The sequence below is a fragment of the Hippoglossus hippoglossus genome, chromosome 5 (assembly GCF_009819705.1).
Source record: "Hippoglossus hippoglossus isolate fHipHip1 chromosome 5, fHipHip1.pri, whole genome shotgun sequence".
Classification (NCBI taxonomy): domain Eukaryota; kingdom Metazoa; phylum Chordata; class Actinopteri; order Pleuronectiformes; family Pleuronectidae; genus Hippoglossus; species Hippoglossus hippoglossus.
Genome location: NC_047155.1, coordinates 7,183,432 through 7,201,336, shown reverse-complemented (window position 1 = coordinate 7,201,336; position 17,905 = coordinate 7,183,432). Strand labels below are relative to the sequence as shown.

At 40.2% G+C, this 17,905-nt stretch overlaps 2 protein-coding genes and 1 long non-coding RNA gene across 8 annotated transcripts in view; 2 read left to right on the top strand and 1 right to left on the bottom strand.

Moving 5' to 3' along the window:
* Positions 1–1,204: 1,204 nt before the first annotated feature.
* LOC117761399 (tubby-related protein 1-like) lies at positions 1,205–11,627 on the top strand. The gene is made up of 13 exons (XM_034585246.1): positions 1,205–1,337; positions 3,631–3,763; positions 3,889–4,005; positions 4,144–4,272; positions 7,818–7,937; positions 8,074–8,238; positions 8,320–8,402; positions 8,525–8,689; positions 8,899–9,011; positions 9,125–9,233; positions 9,359–9,457; positions 10,544–10,715; positions 11,465–11,627. The coding sequence occupies exons 1-13, from the start codon at positions 1,323–1,325 to the stop codon at positions 11,596–11,598; spliced, it is 1,554 nt and encodes a 517-aa protein (XP_034441137.1). The 5' UTR covers positions 1,205–1,322; the 3' UTR covers positions 11,599–11,627.
* LOC117761401 lies at positions 7,952–8,644 on the bottom strand. Its single transcript, XR_004613827.1, has 2 exons — positions 8,504–8,644; positions 7,952–8,156 (listed from the first exon to the last, which is right to left on the bottom strand). It is a non-coding gene; the product is annotated as an uncharacterized LOC117761401 (long non-coding RNA).
* Positions 11,628–15,663: 4,036 nt separating the features above from the next.
* The window catches only part of tead3b (TEA domain family member 3 b), a 31,152-nt gene continuing 28,910 nt past the window's right edge, over positions 15,664–17,905 (top strand). For all 6 annotated transcript variants that reach the window (XM_034585245.1, XM_034585241.1, XM_034585243.1 and 3 more), the window contains exon 1: positions 15,664–15,794. The gene's annotated coding sequence lies outside the window, so the exon portion shown is untranslated. The remainder of the gene's footprint in view (positions 15,795–17,905) is intronic.

The window sequence follows — 17,905 nt, the reverse complement described above, 5'->3', positions numbered from 1 at the left end:
CTGCCTGACGAGACCCCTGTCTGGTGAGACCCCTGTCTGGTGAGACCCCCATCTGGTGAGACACTGTGTTCATGCATGTTTTATACGTTCACAATGAAGTACCTTTACATAAATGGTTTTAATGTGTTGGTTATACATCAACCAGAATCCTCCTTTTCTTTTGTTTGTTCATTAAGACCAGAATGGGGATGTAACCTTTTTTCCACACCAGCCATGCCCCTCCACAGTCACATCGTCAAAGAGGCCTGGACACGGGACAGGTACGTCAACAGACATTTGTCATGCAGGCATTTGTTTCTATGTGTGTCATCAACCCTCCGTGTGCCTTCCACCTGAGGCCCTGTGGTTTTCTGAATGGTTATTCCTGCTTCCACACCCACTTTCCTCGGAACTAACCAAGTGGTGCTAAACCAATAAGTAGCAAGGAAAAGCTTTGTTGCCGCTGTCAGGCAGAACTGCTCGGGCCTGATTCCCATACCCTGTGTGACCTATTAATGTAGAAATGACTCCACAGAGCTCTCTGCCTGTGGGAAGGGGAAGATCCGAAGCTTTTTACACAGTCATTGCTGCTGGTTGTCGAAAATTGGGCACGACGGATATATGGATAATCATATTTTATAATACATATTTTTATAATATTTAATTCCATATCCTTGTGTGACTGTCAAACAAAACTAATTTGTCTCTCAATCCCCAACCTGGATGATGTTATAAACATGCAGCTCTTATTAATGTCTCTCTCTTGGACTGGCAGCAAGCAAGAGGCTCACATTCAAAATGTCTTGTTGTTGTTGTTATCCTCATCATTTGGGTAATCACATGTTTCTAATTTATTTTGCCCCAGGAGTCAGGAAGATGAAGATTCAGATTCTGATTCTTCCCTTCAGCAGCAGCAGCAGCAGCAGCAGCAGGTTCAGGTAAAGTGAAATACAAAATCTCTCTCCCTCAGTTGACGTCCGAAATGAGGAGCACAGACGCTTCTTATGTGTGAAGGAAGTGAATATGGACTAACATCTTGTTGGTTGACGGCTTTGTTGTAGCTCAAGAACTCACATTGCGTTCTAGGTGTGAGGACAACACATAGTGATAAACAAGTCTTCTCCTCCCTCCTCCTGAGCCTTTGTTGGTTTCTCCCGTTGACGTGTTTCCACAGAGCAGATGGCTTTACACATAAATCCTATTAACAACTTTCTGCTGATGGAGACGCAGTGACTACAGGGCTTTCTCGCTCTTTCATTATCTCCAGTGAGACGCCTGTATTTTTTTAATTTTCTAACCTGTGAAAAAGGAGAAGTGGTAGAGCTGAAGTCGAAGGCCACACAATGTCTGCAGAGAAGGTAAAACAGTCGCGTTGTGGTGTCCTGGATGTTTTGTATTGAGTTTTAACGCATCTCAGTGTTAATTTAGATGCCTGGTTATGGCATTTAATGATATTTTGAGAGTGAGACCTAAAGGATGACTAAATACAATTCACCCTTTGCCTTTTTCATACAACAATATTCAACATGTGCAGAGTTTCCAATCAGGTGCAGTGCATACATTGCATGCTCAATATCAATCAATTTCTTTATATCTCAAATTTGTATTTGTGATATAGAATCCTTTGGTCATTAAAAGTTAAATCTGAAGACATTCTGAAAAACGATTACGTGGATAATAATCTCTGACCCATATGTGAGGTAACTGTTACAAATGCCAGCATGGGAGGTTTTCCATTTAGAGTAAGACAGGTTATCCACCAGAGACATTCTACAGACATTCAACAGGAAATCATCTCTGTAGGCAGCTCCACTGTAGCTTCTCCTTCTCATCCTCCATTGACTTGCATCTCAGTTGATGATGTCTAAATGTATGGAGCTCATCTGCTGAGCAACGCATCTGCAAAAGCACGCAGGAGAGATTGATGTAATCCAGCCACCATTCAGCAGTGCTACTGTGGTGACACCTGCAACAGCATTTCCATTTTTGTGCTGTTTCCTTCTTAAAGGCCTTTAAGGCTTTTTTCCTCTTTTATCATGTATTATCATATATTTGAGCAATTATCATTTTCTGGGGTCACGCAAATCTGACATCACCAAATGCAGAAGGAACATTAACATTTGTGTTGTTTTTATGCCATGTTGAAGATGATTCATTAAATCTAAATCCTCTTTGTAGCTACAATTACCCAGAATGATGCTGTCAGCTCCTCCAGTATTTAAAAAAAGCAAATTAAAAAGGGTCACTAGCAGAGTTTCAGATACAGTATTTTAAAAACAAATACTCAAGTCATATATTCTCATGCACACACCTCAAGTCTGAGGCCACTTTCACAAGTGCTATCTACTGTTTTCAATTTGTTGTTGTCGAAGAAGTTTAATACTAAAAAATAACTTGCCATTGTCATAGGTTGAAGTATTATTGCAACTTATAGCCTGTTAATTATACTGGCCTTCTCTACTTTTATTCAACTGATTCCAGTTTGACAAATACCAAATCTGCCATTACTCTGACTTGTGGATTGTCTGTGGACACAAATAGACCTCCATCGTTGTAGGATCTACGTGTAATAGGATTACCTTTACTGTCTCTGCTGGCCGCCATCACACTGACCTCCTTCTGTAGCATGGGACTGTAACACTCCACCGCTTACTCCGCAAACTCAAGAAGCACATTTACTTCATTATATCACAGATGACTGTATATAAGTAGAAATGATCGTATATTGAAATCATCACACGGACCAGTGCATCGGTGGGTAGATGTAGTGTGGGAGGGTGAAGGGTCACAGGTCTGAACCCCCTTTACACTTTATCTTAAGTGTGTGTCTAGACAGGTCTGATGGAAGACAGTGTTACAGGCCATGAAGAAAGAACCGCAAACTGGAGTTATAATTACATTTTGGGAAAAAATACAGTTTATATGGACATATTTCATACAGACTGACATTTAAATACTACTGGGTCGCATTATATTCTCCTCAGGCATCTCAGCAGTTTTCCTTTTTGTTCAGTAAATTTTTTTTAACCCTCATAAAGTCATTGACTTGAAGTCTTATGTCTGTGTTTGCGATTTGCAACCATGTTGTTTATATATTAGCATTTCGTGGTACTCAGGAGGAGGCCTGAGCAAGTTACGTAAAATGGTCACAGAACTTGTTTATTTATTTTTTTCTATTATGAAAACTGTATTATCAAAAATATGAATAGATTAATCAGTTCTAGAAAGTTATCCCTGTAATCACCTCGTGTCGTGGTACTTCACTGACCAGCTGTAACTAAACATGTCAGTTTACTTGTAATAAATACAAGCGGGCATTTATAGCTTAAAGTACAACCTTGCCAGAAGCTAAATATATTAATGTTTGCTTTTGTTATTGGAGTACGAGTATTTATCTTAAAAACGAATGTGAATGATGGAACATAGAATGAAGAGATGCTATTTCATAATGGTTTTACATAATTAAATTCTACAAAGGTAACGTTATCATTTTTCTTTTTCCCCCCACGCCGCCCTTCACATCTGTCTTTGCAATGGTGAGTTTTTATTATCAATTAAGAGTTAGTTTATCCTCCAAAACAAAATGTTTTCCCCAAATTGAAGGTCAGCTTTTCTTTCTTCTCCTCGCATTGTTTCGCAAGTCTTTCATAGAAGCCAAAAAAGAAAAGAGAAGAGGCCAACGTCCCAACAGATGCCAAGTCGAACGGAACCGAAGCCAAACCCAAGAAAACAAAGACCAAGAAAAATGAGGATGCTTCAGAAGAGGACAATCCAGCCATCCAAAGTGAGAGACACTGAATAAAGGCTGATATTTTGAGTGTTTAACATGTTATATATAATCACGACATTTAACATGTACTATAATCTAACCACGTTGGTTACATCGATGTTTCCTTATCAACATTATAGATGGAAAAAAGGTGAAGAAAAAGAAACCAGAAAAAGACAAGGACGACCCAGAAAAGGACAAAGTGAAAGAGAAGGAACCAAAAAAGAAAGTTAAAAGTGTACCAAAAAAGAAGAAAGGTGAGTCGTGTTCACATTGAAACTGGTGTAAAAAGACCTTAATTAAACCAAATGGATACAAATATACAGTATTTAGGCAATTTTCCCTGAAAAGACCAGAAATATTTTTGATTTAAAAACGTTTGCCATCTTTCACAGGATCAGGCACAGATGACGATGATGATAATGACGGAGAGGACACCCCCAAGAAGAAAACTAAGAAAAAAACGACGAAGGACAGCTCTCCATCAGCGAGTTCCACCAAAGACAAGAAATCTAAATCTAAAGGTATGACAAGAAGCAGGAAAACACTTTTCTGAAACTATTACACAACAGTTACGAGACCAGACTACTGTTGTTGAGAGGATTAGATGATTTGTTGTGTAATGGTGAGAGAGCGGAAACACTCACTTGGTCGCAGAGGCAACAGAATAAAAGGTTTAAGTGAGTAATTTTCCCTGTAAACAAACTTGGATTTTTTCTTGGCCCTTGTCCCATTCTTCCACAAAAATTCGTGGAAATCTGTTCAGTAGTTTTTGCTTAATCCTGCAGACAAAATAATTAGAAAACACTGATTAACTGGTTTTTTAACCTGTTGACAATACTGACAAGTTTCAGGGGTAAACAGAGTTGCAGCCAAATCCAATACAATTGAAGTAAATGGCGTCTTCAAACATTCCTCCATTCTGCTCCTGTGGTGTCATCCAAGTGTCAGTAAGCCCCAACGTTCAAAATTCGTCTCGAAGCGTCATCATTCAACGTCATCTTCAAAGAAGAAGCGATGCTACCGTGCGCCCCTCGCGTAGCCTTGGGCAAGAGCGTGTGTGCAGTGTGTAGGGTGTGTAGGGTGTGAACGTGGGAACGTGAACGCGGATATTTTAGCCCCTTGAAAACTGAAACGAAAGAGATGTATAAGGGCGTGTATTCAGGAGAAGTTATTAGTTATAGAAGTCACTTGGAGTTGATTTTAAAAGTTGAGTCGAAGCTTTGGTAGAAAGACAGTTGTGTGCCCCCATAGCTGCATGTATAGACAGTATACAAGATGGACGACATGACAACTACACAAAAATGAAGCCAATCTTGGCCCAGTCATCTTAGTGGCTGTAGGTCATAAACCCCAACGCCTTCACTTGGGTAGTTTGGACCAAACTACAAAGTTAGATTACGCGTAAATCTTTTTTTTTTCTCAAAGGTGATTTCTGTCATTTCATATGTGATGTTTAAGCTTTCATTTCCTGCTGAATTCGGTTTTAATTAGTTATTAGATGCTTTAAATTGGCAGCTGAGACAAAATAGGTCAAGAGCGTATATACGCTATGAGTCCGTGATACCGCGGCTCCACCTGACGATCACTACTGTGCAGAATATGGCTCTAAATTACGTCAAAAGTGCAAGATGGCAGCACACGTATCTGAGATATTTTGGCTTCATTTTTGTGGAGAAGTTTCGTCCGTCTAACACCGTTCTAATGTTGGCATTTGTAGCATTTAGCAAAACATCTCAGAAATAAGATGTTTGGTACAGACAGAATAGTCTTTACTTTGTTGATCCCTTTTTTAATCTCACACCCTTTTGCCAAGTATTTTATTGCAATACTTCTAATAATAATAATATTTGCAAATATAAGCATGCTAACACGCTAGACTAAAACTAAGGTAAACATTAAGCCTAATTACCATCAGCAGCGTTAGCATTTACAGACCCAAGTCGTGTTAGCACACTCACCGTTAAATTCACCAAACCAGTTCTACCATTGATACAACTGCAGATATTTCAGTTATTCGGCAAAGCATGTTCAGCACTGAGCTCTCAAATCCTTTCTTTGGAATAAAATTAATATTCCGACACACCTTCTTCTCAAGAATGTTACAGTGTGCAGTTAAAAGTTTTTGCTATCTCGAGATAAGTATCAGTAGAGATGGACCTTTTTTACTGGAAATTGAGCTAGTTATCTCTTCCCGGTTGAAATGATTGTATAATGTAGCCCGGAGCGTTGGTTGTATCATCTGCAGAACTCCTGCCTGTGAGCTTAACTTAACCTTCCTCTCTTCCTTTGATCGGCCTTCAGTCATTTCAGAAATACCTGCACTAACTTGTGTTTGTGGCTCCAGCTCCTTGAGTAATGTGAAGGAAAGACAGCTGTTCTGTTTAAAGTAACCATGGAAATACAATAGATTAAGTTCAAGCAGAAGCCTGATTTAAGCTGTATATTTTTATAGCTACTGTTGGAAGCTGTCTGCTGTACTATACTGATGCAATTTATAGAATTGTAAATTTTACAGTAAGATTTTGTGTCTGAATGACCCCACGTATATTACACATTGATTGTAAAAGTCTGGGTTAAGATAACATTTCATTGGTTGTCCAGCTGTCTTGAACTCTCTTCCCTGACCCACATCTTTCCACCAGCTTTCATGATAATCTGTCCTGTAGTTTCTGCATAATCCTGCCAACTAACAGACTCACATGAAAACATAACCTCCTTGGTGACGGTAACAATTTAGAAACTGGGTAAATAGGTTTGTGTACGAACAGGAACAAACAAACATGTTAGGAAAAGGAATTTCAAGTGTGTCTGGTTTGGGAACCAGAGTTGTGAGCACCATGAGAACCATGAACACCTTTTTAATTTTTTTTTATAATATTCATTAACCAAAAGACACTTTGGTTTGTTCCTAAAACGGATATAATCACTATGTTTGTATTAAAAATGGATCACATGACTATTTAGTTACGTTATTTAGTCTTTCAGCTAATTGTTTGGTTTTCCAAATGCAACGTTAGTGTTGCGTTTCACTTTTATCGTTGTCGTTTTCCAGCAAGTAGTTATTTTGAGCTAAAAAGCTCTGAAAGAAGAAAACAGACCAAATGTCAGGGCACTTGGCAGCTGAAGAGCCAGATGTTTCCCTCTGGAGTTGGTGACTACACTACAACAGGGCTGAAACTGGAGTGGACAGAAATAACTGATACTATAAATTAATGACAAGAACTGGCAGCAATTCAAGATATAAACTTAAAAGGGGAAAATACTTTTTGTCCATGTTGTGTTTAAAAACATGTTGCCTCCAAGTAACCAACCCAGACCATCATTCATCTGTCGTATATCGTTTGAATACTGTCACTGTCATATGTAGACAGAGATTAAACCTTAGATGTTACCGGGTTTGAAGAAGACATTTAACCTAACTGGTCAAATCAATATTCACCAGAGCTCTTCTGATGAAGTGCTTACCTCAGCAGATATTTAACCATGTGCTTTCAATCCCCACCGTTCATTGATGCTGGAACTATACAGGCGGCAGAAACGGCGTGCAGCAGCAATCAGTCAGCAAGTCGAGGTGTGAGGACGTGTTGGGACAAGTTTTAAGAGTGAGCGCTGACAGTATTCTGAGTGTAATCCAGGTCTGAGGACACAGCACTTGCGCCACTAGATCTGAGTGAGGAATTTGGCCTCTTTTCTCCAGGACGTCTTCCGAGTTAGGAACTCTAGGTTTTAGCTTGAATCCATTGTATGAGGACAGAGGAGAAGGTTCTTGGTCTTAATCACTTACACTAAAAAAGTACGACCCTGACCTAACAGCCAGAGGAGAGGCAAGTCCTGGTGAAGCCAAAATCCTTCTCACCATCTTAACTGCTCAGAATCTGAGCTACAAGAAACAGTAAGAGCAGATTTCAAATGTCAACCTTAGCTTGCTCACTACAATTAAGACACATTTTCCGTGTCGAGTACAGTACATGAAGGAGGGAGATTCACGCACATGATTCTCCAGTCTTTTGGCATCAAAGAATTGATAACATGTTTTACAAAATGTTGCTTTTGTCATAATTTTCAGACGACAAAGAGTCCGATGGAAAAGAAAAGAAGTCCAAGTCGAAGGAGAAGGAGAAGAAGAAGGAGCCAGCTTCAATGTTCCAGATAAACGGAGAGAAGGAAACAAAAAGCAAGAAGAAAGGTGATGCTAAACAGTTTCAGTCATCCCATTTTACTGGATGTGAGACTTTACATGTAGTGTGGTGCTGAAATGACAAAATGTTGACTCTAAGTTTAACTAAAACGGAAAATCTTTTACGCCTCGTCCCATCGAGCAGCTGCTAAATCGGACAGTGACGACAGCGAAGAAGAGACAAAGTCGACCAAATCGAAGAAGAAATCCACTGCTGGGTCTACGTCCCTGTTTCAAACATCAGGAGACAAGGACAAGGACAAAGACAAGGACAAAGACAAGGACAAAAACAAGAAGACAAAGAAGAAAGGCAAGTTTATAAGTTATGTAGTCCTCTGTTCCTCTGTTTGAGTCACCGACAAGTAAACAACACGTCTGTTGTGTGTTTCAGCAAAGGCAGAGGAGAGTGAGGATTCTGACTCTGGAAAAGAAGAAAAATCCAAGAAGAAAAAGGGCAAAGGGAAGAAGAAAAAGGTGAATTCCCACAAAATAGATCCATTTATTTACAGGCAGTCAAATAATTTTAAATCAAATGGACCACGCTGAAAACATCGGGGGTTTTAATCCACGTTAACCTATTTCTGCTTCTCGATCAGGAGAGATCTCCGTCGCCTGAGATCGAGTTCGACAACCTGGAGAATTTCGTGATGCTGCCGGCTCCGCAGGGCGTGACCATCAAATGCAGAGTGACTCGAGACCAGAGAGGGATGGACAAGAGCCTCTACCCTCTGTACTACCTTCATCTAGACAATGAAAAAAAGGTCAGGAAGTGATCTGTGTTACGAGTTTGACAGTTTGCATGTTTTATAGCGATGCAAATGAGCAGGTCTCATGTAAATATCACCCAGAGAGCACTCCTGTCACTAGTCCTATTATTATTTGATGTATCACAGCTTTAGGGACGTGTGTAAATAATTTCATTTTCTTTGTTTTATTATTCTGAAATGTCTCCTTGTCTGTTTCTTTGCAGACGTTCCTGTTGGCCGGCAGGAAAAGAAAGAAATGTGCAACTTCAAATTACCTCATTTCCATCGACACCACAGATTTATCAAGAGGTGGAGATAATTTTGTTGGAAAGCTGAGGTACACAGTGCTTTAGAAAAAACAATTTAATTCATTCAAATGCTGCCTGGAAAAAGTGTATTATCTGCTCTACTAATCTCATTGCTATGAGTTTTCTTTTATACGTTTCTCAGGTCCAATTTAATGGGGACTAAGTTCACGGTGTTCGACAACGCTCTGAATCCAGAGAGAGCTCTTCCCGACATGTCCAACGCACGGCAGGAGTTAGCAGGAATCATCTATGTAAGTCGTCTAACGGCTCCCTCTTAATCATGTACTGTACGTATATTATATATACATATATGTACATATACACACACACATAAATGTATTGATATATGTATAATTTTACTCATTTCTGTATTCAGGAAACAAATGTTTTAGGTATGAAAGGACCCAGAAGGATGTCGATCATCGTTCCAGGAATGAACAAGGACAATGAGCGAGTACCGCTCCGACCAAGAAATGTAAGATAACTTTTGTTTTGTTGCTCTATTTGTATCTTTGTATTCATAGTGCCTTGAATAGAACAGACAGCAAAATGAATGTGTCATGTAATAGAACAGACTAGAACATGAGGAGCGACACATACTGTAATTTGTTAAATTATAGGGTTGGTTAAGTGTAACAGAGAAAACACATGTCCTTAATACACACACAAACAAACAAACAGAACATAACTCCAAACACCAGTCTTCCTCTTCTTCACTGATATATCATGGTCATATGTAACTCGAATGGCTCTCAGAGAACGCATTCCTCTGCCAATGCCCAGTCGAGCTGCATCAAACTGCACAAACTTATACGCTGTTTTTAGTCATGAACTCTGTATAATGTCCAGACAGTAGGGTCAGGACATTTTCCGGACTTGTCTTGGTCAGACGTCTTCACAACAGGAATCTTCTTTGGCATCTTCTACATTTATAGTTAAACTCCAGAGAAAGTCCAGAGCAACTCACCCTGACATTTGCAGCCCCTTCAGATAACCTCCGGAGAAGATCCAGAGTTCTCATTGCATGTCTGAAAACAGCTTAACATATCTGTTCCATAAATATGCCTGATTTTATTCATGAATTTGGAAACTGGTGAAAATGTCTATAAACACTCACTCTCACAAAGTTAAAGAAAGTGATAAACACTTCCTGGATCTGCTCTGGACTCTTGGCTCATGTCCCATCCTTCCGAGTTTTGTGGAAATCCATTCAGTAGATTTTGTGCGTAATCCTGCTGAAATAAAAACGAATGGTCAGGGGCAAAAACCCGACCTCCTTGGCAGAGGTAAAGAGTACAGTGCTTTAGAAAGAAATGAATAAACCTCTTTTAGCAGACAAAGTGTGTGTTGTTGGGATTATCAGACACACACTTACTAACTGTGACTTGTCGGTTGGTGTGCGTGAGGCCGAGGCCATCAGATGACTCCACCAATGATATCCATACTGCCCACAGCTTGATTTATGGAATGCTGTGTGTTCATTATGAGGAGCAACACAAGGCCAGTGTGTAAAATCGCGTTGCTCTTTGTCGGTGTTAAGTGACTTGTGTTTTCTTCACAGGAATTTGACGGCCTGTTGATAAGACACCAGAATAGAAGGATGGAAAATCTGATCGAGCTTCACAACAAGACGCCAGTGTGGAACGAAGAAACGGCGTCTCACGTGCTCAACTTCAACGGCCGCGTCACCCAGGCCTCCATCAAGAACTTCCAGATCGTCCACAGCAAAGACTGTGAGTGGAGGGAGGGAGGGATAGAGCGATGGATGGATGGATAGAAAGATAAAGAGATGGATGGATGGATTGGTGGATGGACACACATCAGCTTGTCCTCTAGTTATTTTTTCTCTTGTTCTGACTGTTTGTGTTTTCTCACTTTGAGCACAAGTGTGATTTATATACTTTGAGATGAATGTAACAGCCTCAGCAGCGAAGGATCAGACACGAACACAGAGACATTAAACGCATGTTGTGATTTAGATTTGCCCTTTTAGATTACTTCAATAAATATCTTGAGCAGGTCTCCTTTCATTTGCTCCAAATATATAAATGCAGCTTCGAAGAAATATGATTCATGTATATAAGAAACGTTGTGAATGAGCTAATTCTATGTTGGTTAGGAGAGTGGTCTTGGCGTCACATTTGTTGATATGAACGATTTATTAGAACTCTCAGTAAAAGTGGAGCTTAATCGTCACTTGTGTCCATGACGGTCATTAATTTAGGTTTTCTTTCTTTAAATGTCCTGTAGTGTCGTAAAACAATAACTTGATATCCGTGGTAGATTTTATACTCTATGTCTTGCCCCCTGCTGCTCTTCACCACCCTTCACTTGAATGTTCCGGACATTCTCCTGTTGTTGTGACCCGGAGAATCTGCTGCTCCATCTTACCATGTTATATACAGTATATATTAGGCCGTATGTATATATCCAGGGGTCATGTGTATGTCTGTCTATCTAAACTGTTCCCTGTCTTTTCCAGTGGACTACATTGTGATGCAGTTTGGACGGATAGCCGATGACATTTTCACACTGGACTTCAGCTACCCGCTGTGCGCTGTGCAGGCCTTTGCCATTGCGCTCTCCAGCTTCGACGGCAAAATTGCCTGTGAATAACTCCCAGTATCACACACACACACACTCACACACACACTCACACACTGAAACCACTGTGCAACACGCCCACGCTGACACCCGGCCAACCCCATGTCTGTGGACGTTGCCTTCAACACTTCCTGTGATGGGCACTGATAATGAAGAATGGTTCCTTGAATGTGGCTGCTGCCGTGCCGTCACGTTTTCTGGGCGTGTGAGTCCCAGCAGGAGCAAGAAACAAAAAAATTGCCCTTGTTTTATCGTTCCATCTTGACACTGGAGAGTCCTGTTTTTTTTGTCCCAGTAACTCAACGAATCACACAAGGTTTTTACACTATTTGAAAAGACTTCTGTGACCGGACAGTATTTTTTTTAAGGAGTTACCGGTGCACCTTGATGGCGAAGGTGTTTCAAAGATTACTAACATTATTAAAAGATGTTAAAAAAGTGTTATCATATGGTTTTGTTGTGCTGTTTTGAATTGTACTGGGCTTTATTTACAATATCAAGAGGTCACACTCTTGTGTCAAATGTGACTTTTAAATGCAAACACACTGCAAAAACTTTAATCACAATGAGAATATAGAATTTCTTAAAGGCACAAATCTCGAGATATGAGATATTAAAAATCTGAACGAGTGACAAAAATAAGATTCATTCATTTGAAGCTATTTAATGTCATGACAGTGGTCGCACACAACAGACCGTCCCTATTTTAGTGACTTAATCAGTTCTAGATGTTGTTAGAGTAACATATGTAGAAGTTGAATACTTTGAATAGGAGTGTCTAGTTCTGCTCGTGTAGATTTTTATATTTTTATTTTCCTGAACACTGCCTTTGTTGCATTGTTAGGATTATTGTGTTAATGTGATTAAATAAAGCATGTGAATTAAATTTCCTTCAAAACACCATCAGCATTTACTCTCTCCACCAAGGAGGTTATTTTTTCACCACTGTCCGTTTGTTTGCTGGTTTGTTTGTTTGTTTGTGTGTTTGTAAGCAGGATTACACAAAAACAACTGGATGGATGACCAGGGACATTGGTGACAGGATGTGGTGCAGTTCAGTGAAAACCCTTTTACATTTTGGTGCAGATCCGGATCAGGGATCCAGGAATTTTTTTACACAGTTTTTATCATAATTTGAAATGGCGTTTTTTAATATTTTTCTTTTTACATTTTCACTGATTTCCCAGTAGTTAATTCATGGATCTTGATCATTTGGGGACTGATGTATCTACGAGTGTGTACAATTTGTGTTGTGCTTTGGCTGAGGGTCATACTAGTTTGTTTGTTGATGCATTTGTTAGCAGAATTACATTAAAACCACAACATGGATGTCCAGTAAACTTGGTGGAGGCATGAGGCCTGGGCCTGGAAAGAGAACCTTATATTTTTGATATGGAGAAAAGCTTTTTTCACTTTCTTTAAGTCTATAGAGATTTTCAGAGATTTTTGCACAGATCTTGATTTTCCACAGTTGAGGACTATGCTTTATGTCAAATAAATCATTAAGCTCATCAAACCTTTTTACCTATTTCTAAGAACTAGACAATCATGTGAAGGACTGTTGGGCCTTGGCGGAGGTGTGCATTCTACTGAGGGCCATTCTAGTTGTGTAAATTCAAACTTTCCTTGTTTCTTACTCAGTAGCTGTTTAGTGCCTGTGGTTTAAAATGCTACAGTATACTAGAAATGAATGGATTTGGATGTTCAAGTGGTAAAGACAGATGCCACATTACCACAACGTTCTCCGCTTTTGTTCCGGCCGCGGACATTCGTTATACTTCCCTCTCCCCCTCACTCTATTCCCCTGAATGTCCTTTATATTATATTACATAGCAAGATCAAATAAAAACAAATTGCCAAAAAGTAAACCTTTAAAAAAAGAAAATGTATTTTGCAGACAGTCAGTGGGTCGTCGTCCCCCCCGGCCCCCCCCCCAGTTGTAAAAATCCCTCACTGTGGGTTTGATAATTTGTTATAGGTTTGTGTTTTTGACATTATCATCTACGTACAGGCAGCTGGCAGACAATCACAAAGATCCTGGCCAGTTGCGAGTTTGGGAGACACCCACGCCTTTTCTCTGGTCGTTTCCTTACATGTCGAGAGAGGCTTCGCTCAGGAAGACAAACCTGTTTGAGGCTCGACAGCGAGTGAGAGGTGTGAATTCTGCCTGAACCTGCTCAGGCAGTTGTCCAAACTCGCAGGTTCAATGAAGCTTGACGCTGGCAGCTCCTCTGGACAGATGCTGAGAGGTGAGTTCCTCTTCCCCCTGCACTGTCTCCTTCTCTGATGTGATTCCTGATCAATAAACTGCTGAGGCTGCTGTTGTCATTCTGAAATCCACAAAACAATCAGTGAGAGTCTCCTTCACACATTTTCTGTTTGTATAGTAGCTCTGCTTCTGTGGATGAATATATGTGATGTGGAAATGCTGCAACCATGCTCTTGACCAACAGGAGGAGCTGTTCCCAAGACATAGATAGTAAAAATAAGAAACGTCAGTAAAAAAATAAATAAACATGCAATATAAACGCAAAGAAATAGAAATATATACAATATAAACACAATATATACAATTAACACAAAGTTATTACAGTGTTAACAGTATATACAATGTAAAAAATATATACAGTGTAAACAGAATAAATACAATGTAACCTTTTGAACTTCAGCATAACTAAAACACATTACAACAACAAAACACTTCTGAATTCTGGATACTTTATCTCATTTGTAACATTCTCTTGAAATCCTTCTCTTTGTTTACCACATGAAAACTTTATTAGTAAAGTGAAGCAGACAACATGTAAAGTGTCATCACACAGAGCTGCAGCCTGTTTTCTCCGGACTAAAATCAAACATGCACATGTGATCAGACTATAGACTGTATATAATCAGACTATAGACTGTATATAATCAGACTATAGACTGTATATAATCAGACTATAGACTGTATAATATCAGACTATAAACTGTATATCATGGACTATATAATCAGACTGTTTATAATCCGACTGTAAATAACCAGACTGTATATAATCCGACTGTATATAATCCGAATATAAACTGTATATAATCTGACTGTATATAACCAGACTATATACTGTATATAATCAGACGTTATATAATCAGACTGTAAATAACCAGACTGTATATAATCAGACTGTAAATAACCAGACTGTATATAATCTGACTGTATATAATCAGACCATAGACTGTATATAATCAAACGTTATATAATCAGACTGTAAATAACCAGACTGTATATAATCAGACTGTATATAATCAGAGTTGTTTTGGGGACAGGAAGCTGCAGTCCCAGTTTAGGGTTCTGCCAGTGGGCGGGGCCTGCTGTGAAGTCCCCGCCCCTCCGGCCTGTTGATTGACGCGCACCACTGGCCCCTCCTCGAGCGTCTTTCTGTGTCTCTGGCCCCTCCCCCCTTCTCCCCGCCCCCCCCGCCCCCCCACTCCCCCCCCTCCCCGTCCTCCAGTGTGGTGCGTTGATTTCATACCAGAGTCATACTTCACATTCCACTTCTACTGTCAAAGCTCTGAGAAATATTAGGGCAAAACAACAAGGCGCCAAATTACTGCAAAGTCCCCAAATCCAGCGGCGGCTCCGAGCGGGCCTGGCAGAATAAAAGAGAAAAGGTAAGTTTCTCCTCTTTCTCCTTTTCTCTCTCTCCTCTCTCTCCCTCTCTCCCTCTGTCCGTCTGTTTTCTGCTGGGGCAGTTTTTTTTTTTTTTTCTCTCATGCCGCTCGTCTCGGTGAAGTTTTCAGATCATTGTCATTTTTCACATTTTTCCGCGGAGCTCCCCGCGTCTGGGAGGGAAGGAAACATCTGCAGATTGAAAGTCTTATTGTGTTGGCCTCATGTGCAGCGAGATATTTCTTTGACTGGCTCTGCTCAATCACATTAACACCGGTAGTCCGCTCATTGACACACACTGTGACTTAAAAAACACACACACACACACGCACACAAACTAGAACAACACAAACTCCTCCTGGCAGCAGAGAAGTGCGCCAACATGTTTGTTTTCTGTCTCGCACAGTTCATACCTGGATCACGCTCCTGTTTCAGCCTCAAGAGGAGTCCAGCGGTTTGTTATAAACCCACAGGCTCGCACAGAGAGAGAGAGACACACAACACAACAGGATTTGGAGGAATACACAACTTCAGGCTGGTCTGGATCCCTGCATCCCCGAAGGTAAGATCCCTTCTTGATTTGTCAGCAGAGTTCCATGGAGGCGACATCTCCTGTTCCCCTCCAGCAGCAGATGTTTTTATTATAGGAGTAGAAATAAAGTTCAATTCCCAGGAATAGTTTCAGAGTGAGACTGGAAGTTTCTCCTCAGTGTTTGTGCCGCAGCCACGAGACTTAAATGTTTAACTCCCACATGGGTCAAACATTCAAAGAGTCTATCAAGATTCTGATGATTTTTGATAACACATTTTAAAAAAACGTTATAATCACGCCTACAGGCTACAATAGTAAGAAAAAGTTGTGACCATAGAAAACCAGCACATTTGTATTTCTGTGAGATAAACCCCAGGGTGGAGGCTTCACAGACCAACATGGAACTGCCCAAAATATGTCTGTGACATCACAACTAATATGCCAGTAGATTTAATTTAGAAATACCAACTGCTCTGTATTGATTTATTGTCTTAACACCAAAAAAATCCTAACATGACAGATTTGAAAATCTAATCTACTCTGGTTGATTCAGGGGAAATTCTGATCCCACGTAAAATATGTGATTTGTGATTTGAGGCTGCCCGAAAGAGTTTAACACGTTTACTTTGAAATATATGATTATGATCGACTCCAAGCGACAGCACAGGAGAATAGTGACATCATGTCCCTTTTGTGTTGATGAGTAAATAATGTAGTACAAATACTACTAATAATAACTAATGATCCTAAAGCTTTTTAAATTATAAACAACTTTAACTGATTAATATCATATCATTATTTTATATTAAATGAATATTCATGATTTAATTTACATATGTACTTCACTGCACATGTATTTAAGATTTAAAATGTTCTTTCTTAGTGTCTTTCACTCTCGTGCCAACAAACAGTGGCACGGTGATACTCTGCAAAGTCCCACTAAGTCCATAATTCATAGGTGAGGATTTGAGATGCACGGATATGTGTACGAGAGCTAATTGTATAATTATTTCAGCGCCACCTCGGGCGCCACCTGCTCTCACACTGACTGGTTGGTTCAGACCCGGGGGAAACTTCCTTTAAAACCTTTGAGAACAGAGCTAGATCTTATTAGAGAATTTTAAAAAAAAGTCTTAGCGCCTTCTTCGTGATGAATTTCCACAGACACCCACGAGCTGCAGAGTTAAATCATTGCCAGTCAACAGGTTTGACTGAACGACAGAATGTGGTGTGTCAGGTTAGTGACAGTGAGCAGAATAACCTGTTAACGCCGCTCTGTGTTTTTGTAACTGTCATCAGCATCATACTTTCAGTTCTATATTGCTATATTTGCCCAGTGGTTTTGAATATGTCCTGCAGGTTTGCAGGGAAACGAAGCTCTGCAGGAAGGGAACAGAGTTTATAGCTCTGTCTTCAATCCATATGGTCGTAAATTCACAGACGACAGGCGTTTGGGGAGATCTTTGAAGCCTGGCTGAGTTACAGTATTTCGATACAACACTGATACAGAGGATGAGCCGATATCTCAGGGCAGATCTTCTTCCCAAGTCAGTCCCATTATATACTGGTTGAGGGGTAAAATCTACACTTTGAGCTTTTAACTTCTTATCAACGTCAGGAAAAGTTATTCTGTAAGGAAAAACGACCACTTTCCAGTTCGACCAGTTCAGCCTAACAATGTGTCCTTGGTAGATGAGACACGCCACGATGCCTAATAATAGATTTCGATGCTGATGGGTAAATCTGGAAAGGATTAGGCATTCTGCTGCTCTGTCAGATTCCCCCCTCGTTGTTTTTTATGCAGCCTGAATGCATCAGGCCTCCCAATGTACAGTGTGGTGGGTTCTTTTCTTTTCTCCTCCTTGAACCTATTTTATGCGTCTCAGCCGTTGTGGATTTATCATTTATCCTCTGTGCTTGTGTGAGAGTTAAATACGAGGGGAAGGTTTTACAACAACACCCATGTCGTGGAGGTCAATTAGATTACTTGGGCTAATATCCCCTCAAAGTGGCCGTTTTCTCTCTTTCTCTCTCTCGCTCCTTTCTCCCCAGCTGTGTTCCTTCAGGCCGATTGTCAGGGGGAAGAGTTAATGAGCATGTGTTCTCTTCATGAGGGTAAAACAAAATATGTTGTCCTCTCA